The following is a 27623-nucleotide window of genomic DNA, read 5'->3' on the forward strand; positions in this document are numbered from 1 at the left end:
TTCCTCCGTGTATGTGTGTGTTTTCCGCTCTAGTCCTCCCTGTTCCCAAAGCACAAGAGGGGAAGTCATTCTTATCTGGACATTTCTAAATGTTCTCTCTCCTGTCTTGCGCAGCCTTCAAAATCGGTCTTTTGTCTTTCAAGCTCAAAAAATGTGTCAAGGAGGTGTGTTTGGACTTCCCTGATTACAGTTTTCGTCATCGCTATTTTTTTTAGCATCTTTAATGATTACCAGTTGGATTTCCATTCCCTGTTTCCTGTTCTGTCAATTCTTTTGTGATGTTATGTTTGGGCACCTCCACTGTGTTGGCATATCCTTGAAATGACCTGCTCACGTGTACCTGTCAGTACTCAGATGCCTTTTTTATTCTTGAGTGCTTTCCTTAATGCTGCCAAAATCAGGAGGACATAAGGATGTCTACATGTAAATGTTAAGACATTAATCAATGATTTTGAAGCTAATGTTATGGCCTGTTACGTTATTTGAAGCACAGTTAGATCTCTTCTGTTTCATGCATTATCATCATTGATTGCTTTTACTAGCAGGACATTTTCTGCCCTTCTATTTTTCACTGTCTTCTCAGTTCTATTCACTGATTTATAATGAGAAAGGCTTATAGAGACAAGGGCTTAAACATCAGAAGAAGGCGCCCTTAGACTTTCATTTGACAAGCTGCTGGTCCTTGGTCCTAGGTCCTAGGTCTGACCTAGGACTTAGGATCCTTAGACTTTCATTTGACAAGCTGCTGGTCCTTGGTCCTAGGTCCTAGGTCCTAGGTCCTAGGTCTGACCTAGGACTTAGGATCCTTAGACTTTCATTTGACAAGCTGCTGGTCCTAGGTCCTAGGTCCGACCTGCTGGTAGATCCGTTAGAAAATTCAGATGAAGAGTTTTTTTGTTCTAGAGTTATATAAATTTTTTAAAGGGAAAAATTGTACTATTTTTGTTATCAAAGTCAAGTCTATTGAAGGCTACACAAAACCTCATGCTCTCAGGAAACCACAGGAATAATTACTTGCTGCTAAAATAGCACCTTCCAAATGCTTATGTGCTAAGTAGATGGACAAGTACACCAGCTGCCACATTAGAATTTTTCACAGACTTCTCTTTGTCAGACAGGGACGTTATAATTGCAGCCAGAACCCAGAGGTTTGTACCACGCAATTGGGAACACACTTGTGTTCATGCCAAGTCCAGAAATAAATCCTAGATGATGTTTAGGTTCAGCACGACATAAACAGTATTTTAGGAAGCAAACAGTTCAGGAGCCGGAATAATAAGAGATTGGGAATGAAAATAAGGATGTGTGGATAAATGTGCTCTTTTCTTATCACATAGAGTCAAAAATCTGGATGCCATCATCAGGGCAAAGGATGTTCTCAAGACTGAACCTGGTCAGATTTCACCCACCCACTTCAAGAAAATAACTTAGAAAATCTTAAGAACTCAAACATTTCTTTATTGGCTACAAGAAAAGCATCAAGAAAAGTTTGTAGGAATTTTAGGTAGTTCTTACTTCAGTAGAATAAAGTTATTATTAAAAATATATCAGAATATTTTAATTCCTGCTTGATGGGAATTCTCTATGTCAGGCAAGAAAACTAAAAGTTAGTATCTAAGCTCACCCTTTTGTTCCTAAAGATTTTCTGTTAACTAAAATTAAACCAAGGAATGTCAGAAGGGTAATGGGTTTCCATATGGAGTAGTATACTAAAAATTGCTTCAAAATCAATTACTCTAGTGGGTTTTATGTATAGAACTCCCAAAGAGGAGATTTAGACAACATTTACTCCCCTCCAATGCTGACTATGCATTCTTGTTTCACTCTGGAGCACAGTGCAGGGTCCTGACTTCTAGGGTCCATGTTAAGGACCTGCTGATGAGAAGCTATGCTAAGACACATTCTAATTGGTAAGGTCACTTCTGACATAAGAGTGGGTTTGCCATGTTTTGCCTCAAACTGAACACCCCAAAATACGAATCATCATGTAGAAATGTCAACTCTTTCTTCTGGTCACCTATGACTTTGGCCAAGAGAAGAGCAATGTCCTCTGTGTGATCACACTTGCCCCCTCTACTCAGCACAGAGTAAAAAGGAAGCAGGCTTATGACGTCACGAGAGAGAAGAATGAACAAGGAAGAAGGGAGCCACGGGTTAAGGGGAGGCACGTGACTGAAGCCGGGTTCAGGACTCCTTCCTGGAGATATACCCTCACTAGGCCATCTGGTTCCCAGAGCTCGGGGTACCTGGGCAGTTCCCTGGGGGTGCCCAAGGGCTGCCAGTGATGACGAGGCCAGCTCCCCAGCTTAGGTCCCTCCTTCCCTGTTCGACCACCAGCAAAGTAGCACGACGCTCCACTGCCCCACCTGCCATCTGCCTCATCCCGTGCGGATGGGGAGAACTCTGAGTGTGATGCAGTCAGCAGGTCTTCTTGGGGGTGCTCTGCAGTCACCCCATGCTCATCACCTCCTCCTGCGGCTGCACTGTCTGCTCAGTGTGTGCTCAGCCAGGGCTGCACAACCCTGAAGGCTAGAGGGTGGACTGGGTCCACACAGCAGCGTCAGCCTGCAGCCCACATCCCCTCAGCTTGTTCTCCAAACGCGGCACCTCGTTAACAGCTTTTACTCTGTCCGCTCCCCGGATGTCAAGCCTGGTTGCCCATCTGCCCAGCAGCTGGGGAAAGAATTCTTACAGTCGCTGTTAGGCTCCGCTTTCCCAGAGGAGCGAGGGCGACGGGTTCCCCAGTCAGGGCTGGGCTCCTGTCTGTGCAGGACCGTGTGCAGGTTTAACTCAGCAAGTCCCAAATGAAGAGCACACTGTAGACACCCAGCAAGGGCTCAATACCTGGCGGCTGATCTCATACTGCTACTGTGAATACACACTTGAAGGAGACACTACACGTGTAAGAGGGACCTGCTCGATGAGACTCTGCCTGCTGAGGGTTAATCCATCAACTGCACTAAGGGACGAGGAGGAGGGACAGCAGCTGCCCCCTTCCTCTCTCACAGACGAAACACCCGTCAGGGAGGCAAAGCCCCACCAATAAGGTCAATGGCGGATGTTTCAAATGTTCTGTGGGGTCGCAGTTTGTCCCCGTGCCTCATCCAGTGTTGACACAGATGACCGGCGAAGGTGGTGCTGTGATTTAGGAGCTGGAGGGATGGAAGCAGACAGGAGCGTGTGTGAGAAGGCAGCGCTGTTTGCAATAGTTTAAGCTGAAGCAGCTTTAAAACAGTACACATTCTTTGGGGTTGAAACTGTCAGCTAAGTGACTCCAACCAGCCACGGTGCCCGAACACGGTATGGCACCTAAGCCTGGGGACCCTGGCCACAGTGCCCGGTTTGCCGCTCTGGGTCCTTCCCCATCAGCTGCTGTCTGTCAGGGTGGCAGGGACCAGCTGACTGGTTGGAACCACACGTGCTATTTCTGGGCATAGGATGTGAAGAAGGACAAGCCACAGTAAGTCAGGATATGAGTCAGTTATTATAAAGTGTTAAAAAGAACTGTCTTCAAAGCATCCTGAAAGCATTACACCACACTAACTACTCTTTAGGAGCTATAGGTTGAAAGACACTTAGAATCACTAAGCCCAGGAGAAACCCTGAAGAACATGGATCATTAGCATTGGTCAAAGTCCTGCCAATGAAAAGGAATGGATAAGGCTGAAGCTAAAATCCAGAGGTCCTAAAATGTAGAGGCAAAAAGAAAATTTCCAGGACCACATATATCTCCGGCATACTTCCGTCAGACACGCAGAAGCAGTGGAAACATAGGCAGCTTGAAAAAGCTGTGGGACGTGGGTTTGCTTTACTTTCCTTTTAAAACAAGACATTGTATTTGCAGAGCAATGTTTAATGGGGCCAAATTAATGGTCCTAAATTGGTTTTTAAAAAAAATCTATTGGCACCGAGGTGTAAAGATACAAAAAAGATGTCTCTCTGGAGTGCTGTCTGCAAGAGGGAAAAATTATTAACCACACGACATCCACAAATCAGTTAAATAAATGACGTTATGTCCCTTTGATAGAACCTAAGCAGCTGTCAAAAGGAATAAAGTAATTTAAATATACTGGCATAGAATGATCCGCGATAGCTGTTATGGCAAAAAATCAAGTTGTAGCAAATGTGCATGGCAATCACATTTCTGTTAAAAAAGGTATGTTTGTATATGCAGAAGAAAAAGTCACTAAGGAGCTGGAGAAAACCATTAACAACTGTTATTTGCAGCTTTTTCTACAAGTGCAATGTTCTTGGAGGCCTCAGGGAGGCCCACTAAGTCCCTGAAAGAATAGGTGAAGGCACAGCAAGGCAGTCGGAGGCTGCAAAATCAGCATTTCTCAAACGGCATGAGAAGAGAGGGCTTATAGACATGGGGAGCCCTTTCTTTAACCCTGTCACGGGACCCTTGCTTTCTAGCTCCCAGGTGAGTCCCAGGGCCTGTGTAACGTTCTTCAGCTTCGGGAGTGGGGCAGTTCACTGGCTGGCCATAACCCCACTGCTCCTGTTCACGGGCTGTAAAGAGTTACCAGTGAGAAGTAACAGCAGCAACGCATCCACTCCAGCCTCTCCCTCCCAGCAAAGCCTCCAGGAACTGTCCTCTGTTTCAAGGGCCAGGGCGAGGGAACTTGACCTGCCTCTGGGACCACAGGAATCCATCCTAGTGCCCTCCCTGTCAGGAATTTCCTCTCTGTAAGTAAACAGTCCTCTGGTCTGCTTCCGATAGCCCCTTTACCGGGAGGGTGAGGGGAGACTGCAGGCCCATCTGTTTAACCACAGTGCACGGGTCTGGAAACAGTACTGCCTCAGCCTTGTGTTGTGAAGGCTGAAGAAGCCCAGACGTCACTGTTCTTCACAAGCGTTTTCCGTTCTCCACAAATCTCCTCTGAGCGCCTTATTGTCTCTCCTTTCCCACCCCAGAGTTTCCCTTAGGTAATTCCTATTCATCCTCCAGATTCCGGCTCCAATGTCTCTTCCTCTGGAGAGCCCTTCCCAACACGCCAAGGCCAGATATCCTCCTTACACTCTGATAGACAGTCCCCATTGAAGAGTGAGTATCCCAGCTCTTGTTCTCTATTTATTTCTGTGATAACGAAACTAATGTCCATCTTCCTTGTTAGAACACAAGCTCCTCCAGGGCAGAAACTGCACCTGTTCTTTCTGCATCCCGTGTGCAGTACAGCGTCTGGCACCAAGCAGATAGCAATAAAGCCTCACTCAATAGAAGGCTGCTGGGCTTCCCTGGTGGCACAGTGGTTGAGAATCTGCCTGCCAATGCAGGGGACAAGGGTTCGAGCCCTGGTCTGGGAAGATCCCACATGCCGCGGAGCAACTAGGCCCGTGAGCCACTACTACTGAGCCTGCGCGTCTGGAGCGTGTGCTCTGCAACAAGAGAGGCCGTGACAGTGAGAGGCCCGCGCACCGCGATGAAGAGTGGCCCCCGCTCGCCGCAACTAGAGAAAGCCCTCGTACAGAAACGAAGACCCAACACAGCCAAAAAATAAATTAATTAATTAATTTAAAAAAAAAATAGAAGGCTTCTGCAGAGGTGACTGGGGTGGAATACACGGCAATGGTGGAGGGAGGAAGAGCAGCTGGGAGGGCTCTCTCCCTTGCTGTCACTAGCTGGCCTTCTTTATTTTTTGTCATGTGTCCAAGTGAGTGGTCAGCAAGTGGTCCCCTCTTAAAGTCTGAAGATTTATGTGAGGTGGGTACTAGTATTACATGACAGTGTTTAAAGGAATTAAGAGGTTATGGCTAAGGCTCCAGAAAGTTCCACAGTTGAAAGAGCAGAACCTTTGACCATATGACTTACTGGTTATTTCCTGGGACCTCTTCAGCTCTGGACCCTGGGGCTGCCCAGGGATGCTGGGGGTGCCCTGGAGGATGGATAGAATACAACAGGGGCAGAAATCCTCTGCCAACATCAGAGAAAGACTCAGCCAGCCCCAGGTGGGGAGTGGGGGGCACGGAAGGGCAGGGTGGGCACTGACCTCGGCTGATGCGCTGCTTCTCCCCAGACAGGATGCCGGGGCTGTCGATGATGCTGATGCTCTTCAGGACCTGATTGGGCAGCTGGGAGCACATGAATCTGGAAGAAAGGGATCAAAGGTGGGATCAGAACCTGCACGTTGCAGAGTGCTCTGTCCTCGGAGCTCCTTGGCCTCTCCTGGCTACTGACATCTTCTGAAAAGCGGGGGCTTGGAGGAGATTGATGGCCCCTCCACTGGAGACTAGATGCTGGTCCACAGGGCAGCTATCGGAGGGTGGCCTGGCACCGGCTGCTCCCTACCACCAGATCCCTTACTGTTAATTTTATTTTAGCTAATGTTTATTGAACACAGGTATTTTACAAACATCATCTCATTTGTTCCTCATATTAATCTCATGAGGAAGACATTACCATTTACCTCCGGGAGGTTATGTAACTTGCTCAGGGTCACTCAGAGCTAAGCTTTAAACCCAGGTCGGTGTGACTCCAAAGGCCACCAGCCCCACCCACCCCTCCTCTATCCTGCTCCTTAGACAAACGTCCCAGGCTTTTCCTCCCCGGGAATCCCATGCTTCCTTCAGGGTCACTGCCCCACTAGGCTGGAGTATCCCAAGCTCTGTCCAGCCCCTGCTCACTCCCAAATGTGACAGCAGAGGTGCTAGGGCCTGTTTTCACTGCCTGATGCCCCAGGGACATGCTACGGCTCCAGGCTCAGGGTGGGGCAAGCACCTGTGGGCAACACCCCAAATCCTCCAGGTGCTTCGGTGCCCTAAGAGTGGACGAAGGGGCAGGCGTGGGCAGGGCCCTGGCCAAGCATCTCCCAGCCTCCTTCCTTGTCCATCACCTTCCCGATACCACCTCCTCCTTCTCATCCCCATCCCTCTGCACTGTGGTTCCAGTCGGCTGCCCTGGTGTTGGCCTTGGAAGCAGAGTGAAGTGGCAGGAAAATTGCGGGCTGTGTGTCAGCAGACCTGGGTTCAGGTTCAGCTCATCCTTTGCCAATAACTTGCCTGGGACCCTGGGCAAGGGCTTCCCTGTTCTGGGCCTCAGTTTTCTCATGTGTCAATGGAGACACTTGGACCAGGGGCTGGCGAGGTTCTTTTAGCTTTAACACGGTGTAACTCTAGAGGACCAGAGGGAAATGCTTTGTTACTTCCACCCCAGGCAACTTGGGGGGATCTCCGTTAGGCACTGTGTATGTTTTAAGGCAGAAACTAGAGTGTCTCTCCTTCTCCTATATTGTAAATGGCTAGCTTTGGTATCTGTGTGAGCAGAAGGCTTGAAAATCCTTGGGGAAAGCTCAGTTCTTCCATTCAGTGGAGAAGGTGGGATTACTCAGAAAGTAAATATGCTGGGAATGCAGGAGAGGGAGGCCTGCCCGGCCCTCACAGCGCACACGTGGACAGCACAGCCCCCGGGCAGGCGTGGGCAGGCGTGGGCATGCGTGGGCAGCCCTGAGAGAGACGTGCAATTACTGACATTGCAAATGAACTTTCACTGAAGGTGCTTGGGACAAGTTTCTCAGACATTGTTTCCCACATTTTCAAGTCAGCCCAGGAAGATGTAGGAATGATAACTATGATCATTTTGCAGCTGGAAAAGTTGAAGCACAGAGCAGTTACGACATGCGAGGCCATGCCGCTAATGCGTGGCTGGCTGGGGACTGCAGCCTGAAATTTCTGATGTCAGGTGAGTAGAACTCAACTTGTAAACTTAAAAACCTCATAACATTAAAAATAAGGGGTCAAGTTAATTTATGAGAAGCCCCTCATTTCTGATTTTCTCCTGCCCCTCCACCTCTATAAACCTCACTGCCCAACACTCAGACAGCAGATCTGTGAGAATAAAGTGCACCGGGGTCACTACACATTCTCTGTAAGTTCACAGAGCAAAAATGCCATATTCAAGTCTCTAGAACTGGGGTAGGAACAGAGTTCTGAGCACATCTGTGGTGGACTGCATTTCCTGTGGTAATTCGGTCTCTTATCATAGTCCCATCCTTTTTATCAGACGGCTCAAGACATCTGGCAATGATAAGAAAACTGCACATATGTGAAACTTTTTCACATAAAGTATTCCTGTGAGAGGCAGACCTTTTTCCAGAACCACAAGCTCACACTTGATACCAATTTTTCCAAAACACAGAACCCCTGGATTCTAATGTGAAGTTAACAGAGGGATTCAAAATTTAGAAACCATCCACTCCCTCCGTACAAAGAGACAAGGTTTCAACAACTCCCATGCCTCCTGACGTGACAGCAGAGACAAAATGTGTGAGCCACAAAACAAGATGGTCTGATGTGGTGACATCGCCACGCAACATACAGGAAGCAGGCCCAAGGCCAGGAGGGATGACTGCAGACAAAAGGGGGGAGGGGAAGGGGGAGGGGGGAGAAAAGAAGAGGGAGGGGAAGGAGGATGGGGGAGGGGGGAGGAGTGGGGGAGGAGGGGGAGGGGAGGGGAGGGGGAGGAGGGGCGGGGAGGGGCGGGGAGGGGGAGGGGGAGGGGAGGAGGGGAGGAGGGGAGGGGAGGGGAGCTCTTCAGGGGCACCCCGAGAGAGGGTGACAGGGGTTGTGTGTGCAGAGCTGGACTTTGCACAGCCTGCCCAGCATGTGTGTGGGGGAGGTGGGGAGGTGGGCAAAGGAGCACAGGGCACAGTCAGCTTTCAGACCCCTGTGTGGGGGCATGGCCCACACTCTAGGGGTTAGAACCACACATATGTTTTCTTAAATGGTTGTACTATAATCAGAAAAAACCCTAATGCAATGCTGTTAGAGCAATCTTGTCTTCCTTTGATGTTCCATGAAAGGAAGGTGAAAAGTGGGTTATTTATCGGATATAACACAGTCACCCTTGGGTCAGGCCTTTCCCACTGATATGACTGCTGCAATGTTTCCAAGCACAGATTTGCTGTCCCAAGATGGATTTCCTACTTCTTTCAGAGGGACTAACAAGCACAAAGTGTACCCATGCGTTGCCTTCTACATTTCACGCGAAATACGCACATGTGCCAGTTAAGCCCAGGAGCCTCACGTAAGCTTTATGAAATATGTCCCTCACCCAGGGCTGGCTTGATATATTTTATTTTTGATAAAAGGAGAGGAGGAGGGGATCGAACCCTACATTGGACCCGAATTCCCTGTCACCCCACAACCAAGGAAGGCTTAGGGGTAGCAGAGAGGGGGTGAGTAAAGGAATGGTCTGGGCTATAAGGTCTCAGGCCGGTGGCTAGAAGTCCTGCGGCACAGTAAGACAAGGAGGTAAGGGGATTTCAGTTCCTAAAATCACCTCCAAACACTAACATTCCGATTCAATGATCAATATTTTAAAAGAGCCAGGCAGTAGCTTAATAGTGATGTGATCTCCAGTGCAGTGATACCCAGTAGTTGCAGCAATAATCAAACGGCACAAGCATCCACTGACCACTTACTGTGTGCCAGGCACTGTCTTAAGCACTTTCCATTAACGCACTCAATCATGGCCACAACCTTCAGCAGTGGGGCTGTGCGCCTCCATTCTACAAAGGATGAGACTGGGGTGGAGGGGAGCAAATCTGGCCACCCCGAAAATGTGTCTCATTGGCATGAGGATTAATTTAGGCTGATTATTTTTAAGGCCCAGAAAGACTCAGGAAGAATCTTTGACCTCCCCTCTCACTGCCTAAGGAATGTAGACAGAGGACCTGTTCCAGGAAGGGAGCTGTCACCAGAGATAAACACAGTATGAACTAGCTGCGTATATGGGGGGAACCTCGCAAAGTCCGTTTGTTAAAACTCCTCTCTGTGTCCCATTGTCTCTGCATGGCCCAGCGAACGTTTGTTTACCGAACATTACTTTCCAGCTCTGTGTCAATTGCCTTCTTCCCCTTACAGGTTCCAAAGCACTACCTCCAACATCCTCTTTTGTCTTTAACTGAAGATGGTATTTAAGGTGAGGGCTTCAGCCGCCTGGGGGAGTTAGTTACTCGGTTTTCCTGGATCTCTCCCATGTATACACGTAATTAAATTTTTGTTTGATTTTCTCCTGGTAATCTGGCTCATGTCAACTTAACTCTCGGACCAGCCAGAAGAACCTAGAAGGGTAGAGGAAAATCTCTTCCTCCCCAACAAGGGCACAGAAGGGTCACATGCCATAACTTGCCAAGTCACATAGCTAGGAGGTGATGGAGCTGGATGCAAACCTGGCAGTTCTGACCCCAGTCCGGCTCTTAACTGTTAGGCTGCTACTGCCATTTCATGCATTTGAATCACGGCTGTTTATCTTTATCAACAGAAGGCAACATCCTAAAATAAAGGAGTGACATGCCATAGCCCTGGAATTCCCCACCAAAGAGGCCCCTTTGTGTGACCTGCTCTCAATCCATTGGTGGAGGGCGGAGCAGTGACAGGGAAGCAGATCTGGTTCTGGCCGTCTTCCTTCTCACTCACCTCTTGGCCTTGGTCAGGTCTCTGAGCAATTCTACCAGCCTGAGGACTCCCAGGTTGTCTTTAGGTTCAAATAAACCTAAGCTTACAATGGAAGAGAGTATGGAGCTGTTTTTGCCCCAGTTCACTTTACTGATAAGAGTAAGATCAGAGAGATTACACGACTTCCTAAATTGGCAGAGTGAATAGCACCCAATATGCAAAAAGACTTTGACAACTAACCTGTAATAACCAATTGTTATTACATGGTCCTACCACAAAGACCTGATCTAAACTTCTACTGCCCAACAGGAATTTAATTTCACATCCAGACTATGAAAAGTCCATGGTTATCCCTTAGACTGAGTCTTAATTGGAACTACCACTTTTACAAGCAAAAAGATGGTTGAATATTGGCAATTCCATGCAGTTCGACCTAAACATAGACTTTTCTAAATCAAACCTCCCTCTCCCAGCCACCACAGGGAAAAAAGCTGGTTTTCTGGGATGACAGGACCAGGGCTGTGCAGGCAGCTGCCAACAAAGAACAATGGCTTGATGATCCAGGAGCCACCACAAATCCTGAGGTTAAAGATTAACGGGAAGGGCTTCAGGGAGTTTATTATGGGTAAGCACACCACAAAACCCAAAACAAACCACCCTCCACCCCTAACCAGTTAATCTCTCATGTTTAAAAAAAAAAAAATTAGTTTTGCTAGTGAATCAAGAGTGATTCTTGGCAAGAGCCTATTTTTCCTTAATTTCTGCGGCTAAATTATCTGGTGGAGCCAGCATGTGTGTGGACCGATGCTGTTTACTTGCATTAAATCAGTTCTTTAGGGGCTTCCCTGGTGGCGCAGTGGTTGAGAATCTGCCTGCCAGTGCAGGGGACATGGGTTTGAGCCCTGGTCTGGGAGGATCCCACATGCCGCGGAGCAACTGGGCCTGTGAGCCACAATTACTGAGCCTGTGCGTCTGGAGCCTGTGCTCTGCAACAAGAGAGGCCGCGATAGTGAGAGGCCCACGCACCGCGATGAAGAGTGGCCCCCACTTGCTGCAACTAGAGAAAGCCCTCGCACAGAAACGAAGACCCAACACAGCCATAAATAAATAAATAAATAAAAATAATTAAAAAAAAAATCAGTTCTTTAAAAAATCCCAATGGTACTAAGTGACTATGTAATATTCACAGTCTAAAAAAAGTCTATTGAATGAAGTCTCATTCAGTTACAAACACAGAGGTAACGAATAGAGTATAAGTCCAAAAATACATATATATATTCTATTATTGCTAAATCATTATGCAAATTTAAGACAGTGGAGTTTTTTTGTGTTGTTGTTTTCATTGGTTTGTTTTTATCACACCATCACCACCATCAGGCCTGGCTAAAATGACAGGAGCATTGGAAGTACTGTTTAGATTCCTTCAGCTCAAAAGGAAGTTTCAAAATGTCAAGCCCTAGGGCCAGCAATTAAAGTTATTTTTCAAAGAGAAACAGAGAAGTAAATGAGATTAATAATTTCTTCTGTGGAAGTCTACTACTTAATCCTAAATTGTAGATCCTAAACTGAAAATGATGTCTGTAGCTATCTGGATTAAAAAAAAAAGATTACCATTTTCAGAAAAGTAGATTGAGGGAAAAATTTAACATCCGATCCAAATGCAGGCTGCAGGGGGAAGTGTGCGAGGCCAACTCCTGACATTTCTTGAACTGACCAAAACACGCTGGTGTCCCCCAGGGCTTGTGCCCTCAGTGTGTGCCCTCAGTGTGTGCCCTCAGTGTGTGCCCTCAGTGTGCTGCTGGGTTGCCCCTCCCCTCTGTGAGGTGGAACTGCCTCCTGACAACAGACTTTGGAACCTCAATAACCACATTCCCATGGAGCAACTCCGAGACAGGCTTGCCTGTGGGATTCCTCTAGAAAGTAGAGCAGCACGGTGGAGTCTCAGAATGTCGCATTAAGGTATTTTCCATAGAACTCTTTGTTCCAGACTCAACTCCTTTTCTTTTTCGATTGTTCAGGTGTGGAGTTTCTATCATTCAAAGCTGTCTTTTTGGGAATTTGTCTTCGTTCCTCAGAAGTGCACTGTAAACCTCCCGGTTACCTTCTTAGAAACCAGCCTTAGAGATTGAGGCTTAAGCTCCACTGGTTTGTTTAATGCTTTGAGGCTGGTACCATCTTGCGAAGTACTAAACTCTTTTAAAGACGCCCCAGGGGGCAGATGCCCAAGCCCACACCCTGTAACGGGAAGGGCAGAATAATGAGACCTATCCCGTACGGGTAGGGGGGGACAGGTTGCTCAGTAGGGTGGGGGGTGGAAGTTCTCCACAGCGGACAACCAGTTCTCCTCCCTACTAAGTACTGTATTTTGACCTAATTCCCAGAAAGTATGCTATGTAGAAAGAAGTTTGCCTGCCTTTAGAGCTAAGCCTGCTGCTGTTCCCACAGGGATGCTATAATTACATACACACATTTGAGCACCCCATGCTAACTGACCCTCTTCCTTGTGTTAGTGCTGGGTGAAACGGCAGCACTGCCGTGTAGATACAACTTAAGCAGGCTGTTTACTCTTAAGTACGCTATCGATTTCCAGGTGGTACATCCCTAACATGTGAGCTTCAGGTATACATGGCCACCAGGTGGCTAGAAGGATAGGAACTCTTCTTTGCTGGTGCTTCGTGAGGTTCAGGGCAATAGGTAAAAGGGAAGAGGGAGCCTGAATTCTAGCCCTGTCTCTGCATCTTCTTGGGCAAGTCATTTTACTTCTTTGCTCTCAGTTTTCTCATCTGTAAAATGGCCCTAGTATCATCTGTCTTATTAGCCCTGAAAAGAGGGTGTATGTGAAATTATTAATCTATAATTTAGGATATAATCATTATCATCTTCATCATCATTGTTGGCGGGCTAGATTGAGGACAGCCTTAAATGTTAGATAGAGGGCAGTAGGCAGTGATTCTCAGTCCAAACGTCCTCCCATTGGGCAGCTCAGTACAGCACTCACTAGCAAGACTCTAGCCAGATGGCCTGGGTTCCAATCCCAGCACTGCCATTTATCAGCCGAGTGGCCCTGTGGAAGTTAAATGAACCTCCCTCTGCATCAATTCCTCCTCTCTACGTTGGGGATAATATTAGCACCTATGTCACAGGGTTTTTGTGAGAATTTAGAGCTAATTTACAAGTAAAGTTTAGACACATAGTAAATGCCATTTAAATATTTGCTATTACTTTTCTATGTATTCTGAATTCAATTAACACGATTATATAAAGCATGGGTTATTTTCAGCAAGTTTTAAATTCTGAGATAAAGAACCTTGCCATTCAAAATCTTTCCTGAGGGACTTCCCTGGCAGTCCAGTGGTTAAGACTTTCCCTTCTAATGCAGGGGGCGCGGGTTCAATCCCTGGTCCGGGAGCTAAGATCCCACAAGCCTTGTGATCAAAAAACCAAAACATAAAACAGAAGCAGTATTGTAACAAATTCAATAAAGATTTTAAAAATGGTCCACATCAAAAAAACCCCAAAAAACAAAAAACAAAGTCTTTCCTGAATGCTCCTTCTCCACTCTCATCTGCTGTATGCTTGGGATTTGAGAAAAAATAAATTTGTTAGGGAAGTAAATCATCTGCCAAAATAAATGAAGCCGATAGCCACTCTCTCTAGTTTTTCCCTTGTGAATACAGACTTTATAACATGGGAATTCGAAAAAGGTGGCAGCTTATTTCTTTTTTAAGCCTTTGTCAGGCAAAAAGAAAATAAGACTAAGGACAGTGGTAATGAAATCGAGGGACTCCAGGCAGCCTTTCATGGAGGAGGATCCTGTGCCCTGCACTTTCCAGGGCCTCCGGAACCTTCCAGGGCCAGTCTTGGGACAGGAAGCCCGGCTGTTGCCTGCCCCAGGACCACGGCTCCTGGGAGGCCCTGCTGGGGGAGCTTCTTGTCCCACTTCCCCTCAGCTGTGGTCCACTTGTCCCGAGAGACCCTCTGGTGTTCTCCCTCCTGGGCTCAACCCTTACTTCTCCTACAAGGAGGCACGCTGGTGCCAACCAAGGCTGCCCTGGAGTTGAGGAGGATACTTCTGCTAGAGGAGAGACTCTGCAGGTGGAAAAAACTCATCTGGACAGTATTCTGCCAATCACCGTCAGCAACAAGATGGAATTTCTCTGCGACTCCATCTACATCATCTGTACATTTCTATTTATCCCGTGGCCAAGTTCCCTTGGTGCCCCTTGGATGCCTTCTTTGATTTGCTCTGGGAGCATAAACAAGCTCTTAGAGGAGAGTACAGATTCCTAGAGAGGCACCTGTGGAGGTCGCCTGGGCCACTCTTATCAGAGCCACTGCACAGCACCCGGGCACGTCATTCATTCCACAGTCCTTGTGAATGGCGCACCCTGGAGTTGTGCGATCAGGCACCTCAGCCTCTGGGAGGACAGCAGTCAGCGGGGAGGATCTGTTCCTTTTTTTTTTTTTTTTTAATCTAAAAAGTAGAAGTGCAGTTCAAGTCTCTTATCTGTCAGCTCTAGTTCCATGCCTCCTTAAAGGGGTTTGGAGGACCCCTCCCTGGCTCTGCACTCCCATAGCCCACTCCCCACAACCAACCAGTCTAAAGCGGTAGACTCCTGCAAGAGGGGAAGGGAGGGGTGAGGGGAACACAAGAAAGAAGAAAGGGAAAAGCGTTTTTAAAAATAGGCTAGGGGCTTCCCTGGTGGTGCAGTGGTTAAGAATCCACCGGCCCATGCAGGGGACACAGGTTTGAGCCCTGGTCCGGGAAGATCCCTCATGCCGCGGAGCAACTAAGCCTGTGCACCACAACTACTGAGCCTGTGCTCTAGAGCCTGTGAGCCACAACTACTGAGGCCGCGTGCCACAACTACTGAAGCACACGCGCGTAGAGCCCATGCTCCGCAACAAGAGAAGCCACCACAATGAGAAGCCCGCACACCGCAACGAAGAGTAGCCCCCACTCGCCACAACTAGAGAAAGCCCGCGCGCAGCAATGAAGACCCAATGCAGCCAAAAATAAACAAATAAATTAATTAGTTAATTTAAAAAAAATAGGCTAGGAGTGTCAAAGAAGAAGAGGGAAGGGAAGGTAAGAGCAGGTGATGCCTGAAAGTGCAGAGCTGCATCCAGGACAACCTGCTAGCTTGTCCTCTGTCCTGTACCCCACTGTGTCATTGGGAACTCTGGTGAAAGGTAGTACAAATAAAACACATCTCCAATCAAGACAGAACCTCAGCTATCCTACAACTTCACATCTGTGAAATAATGACTATGCAACAAAATTAACGTTTTGTGTATTCTGACTCTATCTCCACTGCCTTGCTCTAATGAATGAGGAAGCAGCTCAAAGCATGGGACTGAGAAGCAAAAGGGACAGCCAGGGAGGTGGGGTGACAAGTCCTGGAAAAACCAAGACTAAGTCTGGGTGTCAGGAGAACTTCAGTGGTCCTTTGGGCTCAGCTCTCTGTGCAGGAGGCCCCAGCACACGATGCCTGAGATGCGGTCATCCAGCTACCATGTAACATTGCCAGCCACAGGGAGCTCACTACCTCGCAAGGCAACTTGATCTATTTCTGTGAGACTCAAATTATTAGAAATTTGTTCCGTATACTGTGTGGCCTTATAATGTCCAAACCAGGGCCTTAGCTTTGCCCTCTGAAGTCACCCAGAGTAAGTATAAATGATCACTTCCTAAGAGAATTTTCTAGTATTTGAATATGATAGCAACTTTTCTCATAACTTCTCTCTTTCAGAACACACATGCTCTGCTCTTCTGGTTTTGGACCTTTACATGTAATGGGCAAGAATTCCAAGAACAGGTTTAAACAACCTGACCAAAGATTGCAGTTTGCTGGTCCTTACCGATTGAGGAAAGCATTTCCAAAGCGACTAAGCTTTCGAAATGGCTTTTTGGGGTCCACGACTAAAGCGTTCCCTGGGGTGCTGCCCTCGGTCTCCCCATACATCACGGCGATGAAGGAGTCGGTGGTGGGTTCTGGACCAATCCTCATGCCTGGGAAATCTTGCTCCAGTAAGTATCTGGGAGAGGGGAAAAGAAAAGAAACTTAGCATGTGGTCACAAAGCAAGAGGCCAGAAAGCTTCCTGGGGCTACCAATTTGTAACATAATCATTTGAAAACCTAGAATATAACCCCCAAGAAAAAGAGAATGATTGGCATTGTACTCTTTTGCTAATAACGAATTTTCAAAGCTTAGAATCTATAGACCTATTTTTTCCCCCAGTGTAAGGAGCCTAGTGAGAGAGGCAGACATCTTGCAGACCTGCTGGGCCTTCTCAAAGTGGACCTTAGCTCAGCACAGCCATTCCCGGTCACGGTTCCATTGGCACAATAGACACTACCCCAGAGAAGAGTACTCAGCCAGCTCCTATGCATCCTGGAAGACCCTGCTCAGGCCCACCTCCTTTAGGGAAGTGTCCCCGTCCCTCCAGCATGTTGGGGACACCTGCTCTGTGGGCCCCAGGCACCCTGTGCCTGCAGCCATCGTGGTGCTCACCGTGGGTGCTGCACTTCTCTGTTTGTGGGCCTTGAAGGCAGGCCCATATCTATGGCCAGATGTATATTCCCAGGACCCAGCACCATGCCTGCCCACAGAGGGCACCCAGTGTAGTGAATGAAATGATGAACCATCTCCTTCCTGATCACTGGCAGTCAATGTGGCCCCAAAAGCCTCCCTTGAGCATTTTACAGCTCCCTTGGGATCCTGGAAGTCGTGGCCATGGAAGATGATTGCCAAAGAATTGAGCAGCAACGAAGACTGCTAAGGGGAGGGCTCGGATTAGATATCACCAGGGCCATCCCTAGCTTTCTGTGCAAATTGGAAAAAGATGTCCCTTCCTCTAGGCAGACCCAGCCCTGTGCCAGGGCTCACAGCTTAGTGAGCAGGACTCTCGCTGGGTTTTACCCCCACGTGCCCCGTTGCCCAGGTGCCCTCATGTAGTTTAACCTGCATACAGTGGCCCTAGCAGATGTCATTGAGGATGTTCATCCAGGGGGCTGAGGAGACCAACTGATGTGCTACAGGGCATAGGACTGGCTCAGTGGCATGGCTGGCATGGGGCAAGGGAGCCAGAGGTAGAGCTATGGGGAAAGTCTGCTCTCTGTGGGAAATGGCTGTGTCCTAACATTAGCTCCCCCTTACCTCCACCAGCACATCATTCAGCTGAAGCCACTCAGAGCCCCTCCCTTCCTCCCCACCAAGATTTCCTTTCCAGGATGTAGGGACACACTTAGGTATATGTAGGCCTATATGGATGGAATGGGATGGGGGATGCAAAGACAACTCCCTCCTTCCTTTGCAACCAAGGGGAACATAAGGAGGGAGTATTTTGGAATACTTTTCACTAATTACCAAGCAACAGGTGGAAACGCAGCACCTTCAGAGAACACTTGGCAGGGACAGTGAACGGCAACTGGGGGAGGGGGGCGGTGGAAGAGAATGCTTGTTTGAGGTGACAGAGCCTTGTCCCAGCCCTGCCAGGGAGATGATCCTTTGTCCTGGGAGGAGGCTCAGGGCAGAAACATGCACAACTTTCTGCAACTCCCCATTCCTGCAGCTTACAGTCTGTTTGGTCCTAAACCATTTCTTTTGTTTCTAAAATGTCTTGACTGATCAAATTGAAGCCCAGAACCTATGATTTTATTTCCAGGGTTAGAGGGAAAGAACGAACTACCAACCATCCAACACCATTTTGCCATTTTTCTAAGAATAAGAAGTTAAGCCACCCTTTAGACTCATTTTTTTCTCTGTAAATAAAACTGAAATTGTTTAGCACTCTTAGCAGGCTGTACTCTAAATGTTTGATTTTTTTTTTTTTTTAAATCTAAAGTTTCTACATTTCTATGAACTTGTAGAGCACCGGAATAGACACAGCATTTAAATATGTCCCTTACATTTAGAGTAAATGTGAAAAAAATCAGATAACAGCACCCAGCATTCACCAAGTACAGTCGACCCTTGAACAACATGGGTTTGAACTGCACAGGTCCACTTACATGTGGATTTTTTTTTGGTAGTAAACACTACAGTACTACATGGTCCACAGGTGGTTGAATCTGTGGATGTGGAAGTACTGAGGAAACAGAGGAAACGTGGGTATGGAGGGCTAACCATAAGCTATATGTGGATTTTTGACTCCTCAGAGGGTTGGCACTCCTAACCTGTGTTGTTCAAGGGTCAACTGTTCTCACTATTTACCTGGTGTAGTACAGTACTCTGGGGTAGTATACACTATCTACCTGGTGTATACTAACATTATCCCCATTTTACAGGTGGGAAAACTGAGGCACCAGAAAGGCTAAGCAACGTGCCCAAGGTCACACAGTAAGTGTTTCAGTGGAGATGGAATGCAGGCAGTCAGACTCTAGGTCTTGTGCTGTCTCCAGATATGTTTAAACCTGGGCTTCAGTTGGTAGTTTGTTCAGAGATGAGGAGCACAAGGGGAGTTTCAGGGTGCCTCCATAAGGCACTATGGCCCAATTATTTCCTCCAAAGTGAGGGAAAAGAGCTCTCCAAACCGTCCTCCTGCATGGTCCCTGGGCTGCCCTAACAACAAGGGGCCAGCTCTCCCCATTCTCCCTGGAGAAAAGCTGGGGAGAGAAGATGCTATTTTTCAAAACATATTCAAACTTAATTTTTAAAAAATCTCAAAACTTTTTCAGGCACCTAGTAGACTAGTAAATATTCTTAGGAGCAGAAAGGTCCATGTTTATAATCTCTTATGAAATTCCACACAAATCTTAGAAATACTGATAAAAGCTACAGTGAGAGCATCACACATTTTGTGAAACTCCAGCACTTATAGAGCGTATGCAGAACGTGTGGATTTCACATACACGTATGAATTTAGGAATTTAAGTTTTACAGCCACTCTGAGATCTTAAGTCTGAAACCATTCAACAGCAAAGCTAGAAGTCAAGTCCAGATCACACCCATCCCACGTGCAGTTAGATTTCCATACCCCGTTGCCTGGATGAGGCAGTGCCAGGAGGCCTGTGGGAGACACGGAGGAAGGGGGACGACTGGGGAGAGGTGCCAATGTCAGCAGCCAATGTCACCAGGCTTCCTGCAGAGCACGCCTCACAAAAAGGTTAGGTCCAAGTGTTGGTTTGAAACCTGACAGGCACTTTCCCATAGAGTCAATGTTAACAGCAATGGCTGGCTTGCCAAGATAGCCAAAAAAGGGGCTTGTTGCTGGTCAAACTCATGAGTGGCCATGCAGGACTGGGAGCCTGGAGCTCCTCCCTCCTGGCCGGAGGCTTTTGCTTTTATACCAGGCTCAGCCCCATAGCCGTGGGGTTCCACACAGCGCCCAGCTTCTGGGACCCCAAATAGGACCTGTCAGATACATGAGTTAATACATGACACTCTCAGCTGATTGCCCAGAGAGTCTTTACACTGGGGGATTGAGGGACTTGCCTGGCGGTCCAGTGGTTAGGACTCAGCGCTTTCACTGCCAGGGCTCAGGTTCAGTCCCTGGTCTGGGAACTAAGATCCCAGCTGCGTGGAGCAGCCAAAAAGACACCCCCAAAATGAAAAACAAATGCATTGCTACGTTGGGGGATTGTGAAACTCAGATATACTTCAGTCACACCCCTGGGCAGGCAGGCATGTGTCACATGCGGTGAGGGAACTAAGAACAGCCAGGACACAAACTATCTGATGTGAACAAAGTGAGAATGAAGAGATAAGGTTCAAACCCAGCAACGTTGAAAGGAAGAGTCTGAGTGGATCCTGAGGTGTGATGCACCAAAACGGGCTACCCACCCAGCCACATGCATGAGACTGATCAACTGTGATACTATTTTTTTTTTTTTTTTTGGACACCTCAGAGGCTTTCCCAAAGCTACAAGTTCCAGAGACTTTGTGGTGTTATCTGCAATAACAAGAATTCAAAGGAACAAGAGGCCATAGGAAGACTGCAAAAAAGACTCCCCTGCAGTTCAGAGTCGGCGAGCCCACTGCACGAGCATCCTGTGCATTGGGCTGGGTTTTGTCCCCGGCTCCACCTCACTCTCCTTTTCCTGTGTTCTCAGAGAGGGCTGCTAACTCCAGTGGCGACTGCTCCCAAGAGTCTCCAGCCAAGTCATCAATGAAAAAAGGGACAGACATTTGGACTCCAAGCAGCTGGACAGAGCGGGTGGTGGGACCTGACATTGCTTTGTCCCTGTCCGCTGAGGGCCATGGTTCGGTTGCATCCAAGTGGCTCCTGGGACCCTGGCTGCTGTGCTCAGCCCAGGTCAAGGAGCTGCTTTCATGCAAGGCTATATGTAGACAGCGTCTTTCTTCTTCCATTGCTTAGGTTAGAAAATTTCTTTTTGACTTCATAGAAAAAACTGTCATTTGTCATGGGACCTAATGAAACTTAAAAGCTTTTGCACAGCAAAGGAAACCATAAACAAGACAAAAAGATAACCCTCAGAATGGGAGAAAATATTTGCAAATGAAGCAACTGACAAAGGATTAATCTCTAAAATATACAAGCAGCTCAAGATCAAAAAAACAAACAACCCAATCCAAAAATAGGCAGAAGACCTAGACATTTCTCCAAAGAAGATACACAGATTGCCCACAAACACATGAAAGGATGCTCAACATCACTGATCATTAGAGAAATGCAAATCAAAACCACAATGGGGTATCACCTCACACCGGTCAGAATGGCCATCATCAAAAAATCTACAAACAATAAATGCTGGAGAGGATGTGGAGAAAAGGGAACCCTCTTGCACTGTTGGTGGGAATGTAAAATGATACAGCCACTATGGAGAACAGTATGGAGGTTCCTTAAAAAACTAAAAATAGAACTACCATACGACCCAGCAATCCCACTACTGGACATATACCCAGAGAAAACCATAATTCAAAAAGAGTCATGTACCACAATGTTCACTGCAGCTCTTTACAATAGCCAGGACGTGGAAGCAACCTAAGTGCCCAACGACAGATGAATGGATAAAAAAGATGTGGCACATATATACAATGGAATATTACTCAGCCATAAAAAGAAATGAAATTGAGTTATTTGTAGTGAGGTGGATGGACCTAGAGTCTGTCATACAGAGTGAAGTAAGTCAGAAAGAGAAAAACAAATACCATATGCTAACACATATATGTGGAATCTAAAAAAAAAAAAAAGGTTCTGAAGAACCTAGGGGCAGGACAGGAATAAAGATGTAGATGTAGAGAATGGACTTGAGGACACGGAGAGGGGGAAGGGTAAGCTGGGATGAAGTGAGAGAGTGGCATGGACATATATACACTACCAAATGTAAAATAGATAGCTAGTAGGAAGCAGCTGCATAGCATAGGTAGATCAGCTCGGTGCTTTGTGACCACCTAGAGGGGTGGGATAGGGAGGGTGGGAGAGAGATGCAAGAGGGAGGAGATATGGGGATATATGTATATGTATAGCTGATTCACCTTGTTATAAAGCAGAAACTAACACACCACTGTAAAGCAATTATACTCCAATAAAGATGCTAAAAAAAAAAATTGTCATTTGTGACAGGGGGAGAACAAAAATCTTCAAGACAATGAAAAGTCCCTCAACATACCCAAGCACCATCCTCTCAAAGACGAGCTTAAGAATAACTAAAAAACAAGCAAACAAACAAACTAGAAAAGGCACATTACTCAATGATAGACATCCAAAATTCCAGCTGCAAACCTCGTCTCCCTTGGGTATCCACCCATGCGTTCTGTCTGGGTTTTGTCTGTCACACTTGTGCTTGGAATAATGGAAAAGGCATTAATTATTTTAGTAATACACCTAACGTTTGAGAACTTGTTATGTACTGAAGTCTTTATATGAATAAACTTATTTCATCCTAAGTTCCTTATGGGGTAGGTACTATTTTTATCCCCCATTTTACAGATGAGAAAACAAAGGTTCAAATAGATTAAATTGTTTATTAGAACGTAGGATTTCTATTAGCGCTGTGAGAGCACTACCTGCCCTAAATCAGAGCTTAAGAGGCTATCAACCTCCAACAGGCGTGTTTACAGGAATGGGTTTTGTGAATCATAACAAATATACAAATCTAAGACTTTTTAGTTGGTATTCAATCATTAAGTAAGCACTCTAAAAAGCAATATGGCACATCTATCTGGGGTGTTTTATGAGCATTATTTTTTAAATTCTCAAGCCAGAAATGAGAAAGAGAAATGGCTTGTGTAATGCTAAATGAGATTTTTAAATATTTGTGCATACACTGGCATCTGTGCAGAGAGTTTAGAGGTTTAATTCATTGCTGTGGTCTGGGACATTTTTTAAAAGAGCATTTAACTCCAACGGTCATTTTGTTCCTTTGAGCATTACTAAAGTTTTAAACCATAGAGATGTGAAAAAAGTATCTAAAGTACAAATTTTGAGCTCAGCAAGAGAAACAGTTTTATTTCCTGATTTTTAAATCCAGGGCTATGAGTTTAAATACATTTCAATTTATAATGTGTTGGATGGTTTTACATAATGTATTTTTGATTGATAATACCTGATCCACCATTTCACTAGGAAAGGGACTGAAAAGAAAGTGTTAGTCTTTCAACTCTGATTTGTCCTAAATCTGGAAATGATGTTTTTAAAGCAGTTTCTTTTGTTTATCCTCATGTTTAATACCAAGAAATGGAAATGCCAGAAGAATCAAACATTTATTATCACAAAAGTCTTATAAAAATGGTCCAGAATATATAATTATTTCCTAGCAATGAGTACCACCACCACTACCACCACTGCTTGTAGACACCACCAAACAACAGATTATGATGAAATACTAATAATAATGATAATAATCTTACAAACAACAGTTTATAAGGCATTTCACATATAGGCTTTATCCTTTCACCCTCCCTGTTGCTGGAGCAGGTATTTTTATCCCTAGCTTATAGAAGAGAAAACTGCGCTTATGACAAGTTAAGCAGCTTGCACAGGACCACATTAATACAGGACAATGACTAATGTGAACATTTTGATATACTTCCATCCAGTCATTTTCTGCAGGTATAATTTTTTCTTTATACAATTGGGATCAAAGCATTTAAACAATTTTGCATCTAGCCTTTTCACCATTAGTTTTTCCTCACACCATTAAAAATTATTTGAAAACACAAGTTTTAATGGCTGCATACTATTCTGAGGTGAGTATGCATCAATTTAGCTTGCCATGTCCTTACTGTTGGGCATTGAAATAGCTTCCCGTTTCTTGCTATGAAAAATAATGCTGATAGAAAACAAACTTCTGGTTACCAAAGGGGAAAGGGCAGGGGGGAGGGTAAGTTGGGAGCCTGGGATTAACAGATACACACTACTATATATAAAATAGATAAACAAGGACCTACAGTACAGCACAGGGAACTATAGTTGATATCTTGTATTAACCCATAATGGAAAAGAATCTGGAAAAGAATTTATATATATATATATATATATATATATATATATATATATATCTGACTCACTCTGCTGTACACTAGAAACTAACACAACATTGTACATCAACTATACTTCAAATAAATAAATAATGCTGAGATAAATATCTCTGAGCAAACATCTACTTTAAAAAACTTTTAGCTTATTTATTTATTTTTATTGAATTATAGTTGATTTACAACATTATATTAGTTTCAGGTATACAGCATAGTGATCTAGTATTTTTACATATTATATTCTATTAAAAGTTATTAAAAGATTACTTTAAATATTTAATCTTCTTTGAGTTATTGAAAAACTAAGTCAGGCCAAGCTTCACTTCCATTTTAAAACTCTACGTCTTCCTCAAGTGTGAAATCTAACTTTTCTTTTCATTTTTGTTTTCCCTTAGTTAAATCATTGACATATTATCACCAGGACTGTTTGTTCAGATGACATCATCCTTGTAACTGCTCTGCGTACTAAGGGAGTGGACCAAGAAAAACTGGAATGGCCTGTTGGACCAAGTATTTGGAATTTGCTGGGTAAAGCCTTTCATATCTCTATTTTTCCAGCCATGAGTGGAATTTAAACTACATCGGGCTGGGATATGCTGAAGGCACAGTGCTGTCTAACCTATGTCATCATCTGGAGCTGCTCCTCTCCACCTTCCACGCTGCTCTGGAAGGAGGGTGGAAGAAAGGGAAAGGAAGGAAAGGAGAACAAAGGGAGAGGAAGTTTACAGGAATCAAAAGCAGCATGCTTCCGTGGGCAGGCCCCACACCTGCACACCTGCTATCAAGGGGAAATGGCCAGCACATGCTGAGGAAAGAGATAGCAAGCATCCAAACCAAAAACAGCCCTCGCACAAAAATATATTAAACCCCTACAAGCTATTCAGGGATGCTCCCTCATATAAATAGCCCTCCAAGACTACAGTAGATAATTGTTTCTCCTAAACTCACAGAGTAAGAGAAATAAAAGCAAAATGAAGAAGCAGAGGAACCACTCCCAGTTAAAAGACCAAGAGAATTCCCCTGAAGGAACAAACAATGAAACAGACCTCTTCAGTCTAATAGACACTGAGTTCAAAAAGGAAGCAATGAAAATACTGAAGAAATTAAGAAAGGCTATCGACAAAAATGCAGATTACTGTAAAAAGGAACTAGAAACTAAAAGGAGGAGCCAAGAAAAATTAGAAAATTAATTTGCTGAGATGAAAGCTGAGCTAAAGGCACTGAATAGCAGAATGAATAATGCAGAAGAAAGGATAAGTGATCTGGAAGATAGAATAATGGAAACTACCCAATCAAAACAGCAGACAAAAAGCCTAATTAAAAAAAAAATGAAAGCAATACAAGAGACCTATGGGCTAATATAAAGTGGGTCAGTCTATGCATAATAGGGATTCCAGAAGGAGAAGAAAGAGAAAAGGGGATTGAAAATGTATTTGAAGAAATTATGGCTGAAAACTTCCCAAATCTAAAGAAGGAAACAGATATCCAGATACAGGAAGCACAGAGGGTCCCAAACAAGAGGAACCCAAACAGACCTACACTAAGACATATTATAATAAAAATGGCAAAAATTAAAGAGAGGATTCTAAAGGCAGCAAGAGAAAAACAAAGAGTTAATTACAAGGGAACACCCATATGGCTATCAGCTGATTTCTCTACAGAAACACTGCAGGCCAGAAGGGAGTGGCAAAATATATTCAAAGTCTTGAAAGGGAAAAATATGTGACCTAGAATACTCTACCCAGCAAGATTATCATTTAAAATAGGAGGAGAAATAAAGAATTTTTCAGACAAGCAAAAATTAAAAGAATACAGCAATACTAAGCCTATCCTAAAAGAAATATTGAAAGGTCTTCTCTAAACAGAAAAGGAGCAGGAAGATATAGGAAGGAGGAAATCACAACTGGAAAGTAAATCACTTAAATTAGCCAGTATACAGATCAAAAAGAAAAAAAAAAACCTATTTGTGAAAACGATGATAAACACAAGGAACATCAAAAGGAGAAACATGAAGATGTAAAAAAGGGCATCAAAATCATAAAATGTGGGGAAGGAGAGTAAGAAAATGCAGATTTTTTTTTTTTTTTTAAATGTGTTTGAGCCCATATGACTATCAGTCTAAAGCAAGCAGATATAGGAAGGGGTTAACATACTTGAAAAACAGGGCAACTGCAAATCAAAAACACACAACAGATACACAAAAACCAAAAAGAAGAGAACACAACCATAAAATAAAAGGAAATAATCAAACCACAAAAAGAAAAACAAAAAGAAAAGAAGAAGAAACAATCAACCGGAAAACGGCAATAAGTATGTGTGTATCAATAATTACCTTAAATGTCAATGGACTGAATACTCCAATCAAAAGACATAAAATGGCAGACTGGATTAAAAAAACAAGAGCCTACAATATGCTGCCTATAAGAGACCCACCCTAGGGCAAAGGGCACACACAGATTGAAAGTGAGGGAATGGAAAAAGATATTTCATGCAAAGAGAAATGAAAAAAAACAGGAGTTGCAATACTCATATCAGAAAACAAAGACTTTAAAACAAAGGCTATAAAGAAAGATAAAGAAGGGCACTATGTAATGATAAAAAGATCAATACAAGAAGAGGATTATATACTTGTCAACATATATGCATGTAATATAGGAGCACCCAAATACATAAAACAAATACTAACAGACATAAATTGATGGGAATACAGTAATAGTAGGAAACTTTAACACCTCACTCACATCAATGGACAGATCATCTAGAAGAAAATCAATAAGGCAACAGAGATCCTAAATGATACAATAGAACAGTTAGACTTAATTGATATTTTCAGCACATTACGTCCCCAAAAAACAGAATACACATTCTTTTCAAGTGCACATGGAACATTCTCTAGGACTGACCACATACTAAGGCACAAAACTAACCTCAACGAATTTAAGAGTACAGAAATTATTTCAAGCATCTTCTCTGACCACAATGACAAGAAACTAGGAATCAACCATGGGAAAAGAAATGAGAAAAAAATGACTACATGGAGACTGAACAACATGTTACTAAAAAAAAATGGGTCAACAAAGAAATCAAAAAGGAAATTAAAAAAATACCTTGAGACAAATGATAATGAAAACACAGCTATACAAAATCTATGGGATACTGCAAAAGCAGTTCTTAGAGGGAAGTTCACAGTGATACAGGCCTTCCTCAAAAAAAAAGAAAAATCTCAAATAAACAACCTAAACTACCACCTAAAAGAATTAGAAAAAGAAGAACAAACAAAACCTAAAGTCAGCAGAAGGAAGGAAATAATAAAAATCAGGGAAGAAATAAATAAAATTGAGATTTAAAAAACAATAGAAAAAGCCAATAAACCAAGAGCTGGTTCTTTGAAAGGGTAAACAAAATTGATAAACCTCTGGCCAGGCTCACCAAGAAAAGAGAGAGAACCCAAATAAACAAAATAAGAAATGAAAAAGGAGAAATCTCAACTGATACCGAAGAAATACAAAACACCAGTGCTCGCTTCAGCAGCACATACACTAAAATTGGAACGATACAGAGAAGATTAGCATGGCCCCTGCGCAAGGATGACACGCAAATTCGTGAAGAGTTCCATATTTAAAAAAAAAAAATTAAGTGTGAAAAAAAAAAAAAAAGAAATACAAAACACCATAAGAGAATACCATGCACAATTATATGCCAACAAATATGACAACCTAGAAGAAATGGACAACTTTCTAGAAATATACAGCCCATCAAAAGTGAATCAAGAAGAAATAGATGAT

General features: G+C 44.6%; 1 protein-coding gene across 1 annotated transcript in view; it reads right to left on the minus strand.

The window, feature by feature from the left end:
- Nucleotides 1-27623, minus strand: part of EHD4 (EH domain containing 4) — a 92567-nt gene that overhangs the window by 43148 nt on the left and 21796 nt on the right. Inside the window, exons 2-3 of the mRNA XM_082388805.1 lie at nt 16258-16434; nt 5991-6088 (exon numbers count right to left, since the gene is read on the minus strand). Coding sequence (XP_082244931.1) covers nt 5991-6088; nt 16258-16434 — 275 coding nt within the window. The remainder of the gene's footprint in view (nt 1-5990; nt 6089-16257; nt 16435-27623) is intronic.

Source organism: Balaenoptera borealis (genome assembly GCF_965194805.1).
Source record: "Balaenoptera borealis genome assembly, chromosome: 3".
Lineage (NCBI taxonomy): Eukaryota > Metazoa > Chordata > Mammalia > Artiodactyla > Balaenopteridae > Balaenoptera > Balaenoptera borealis.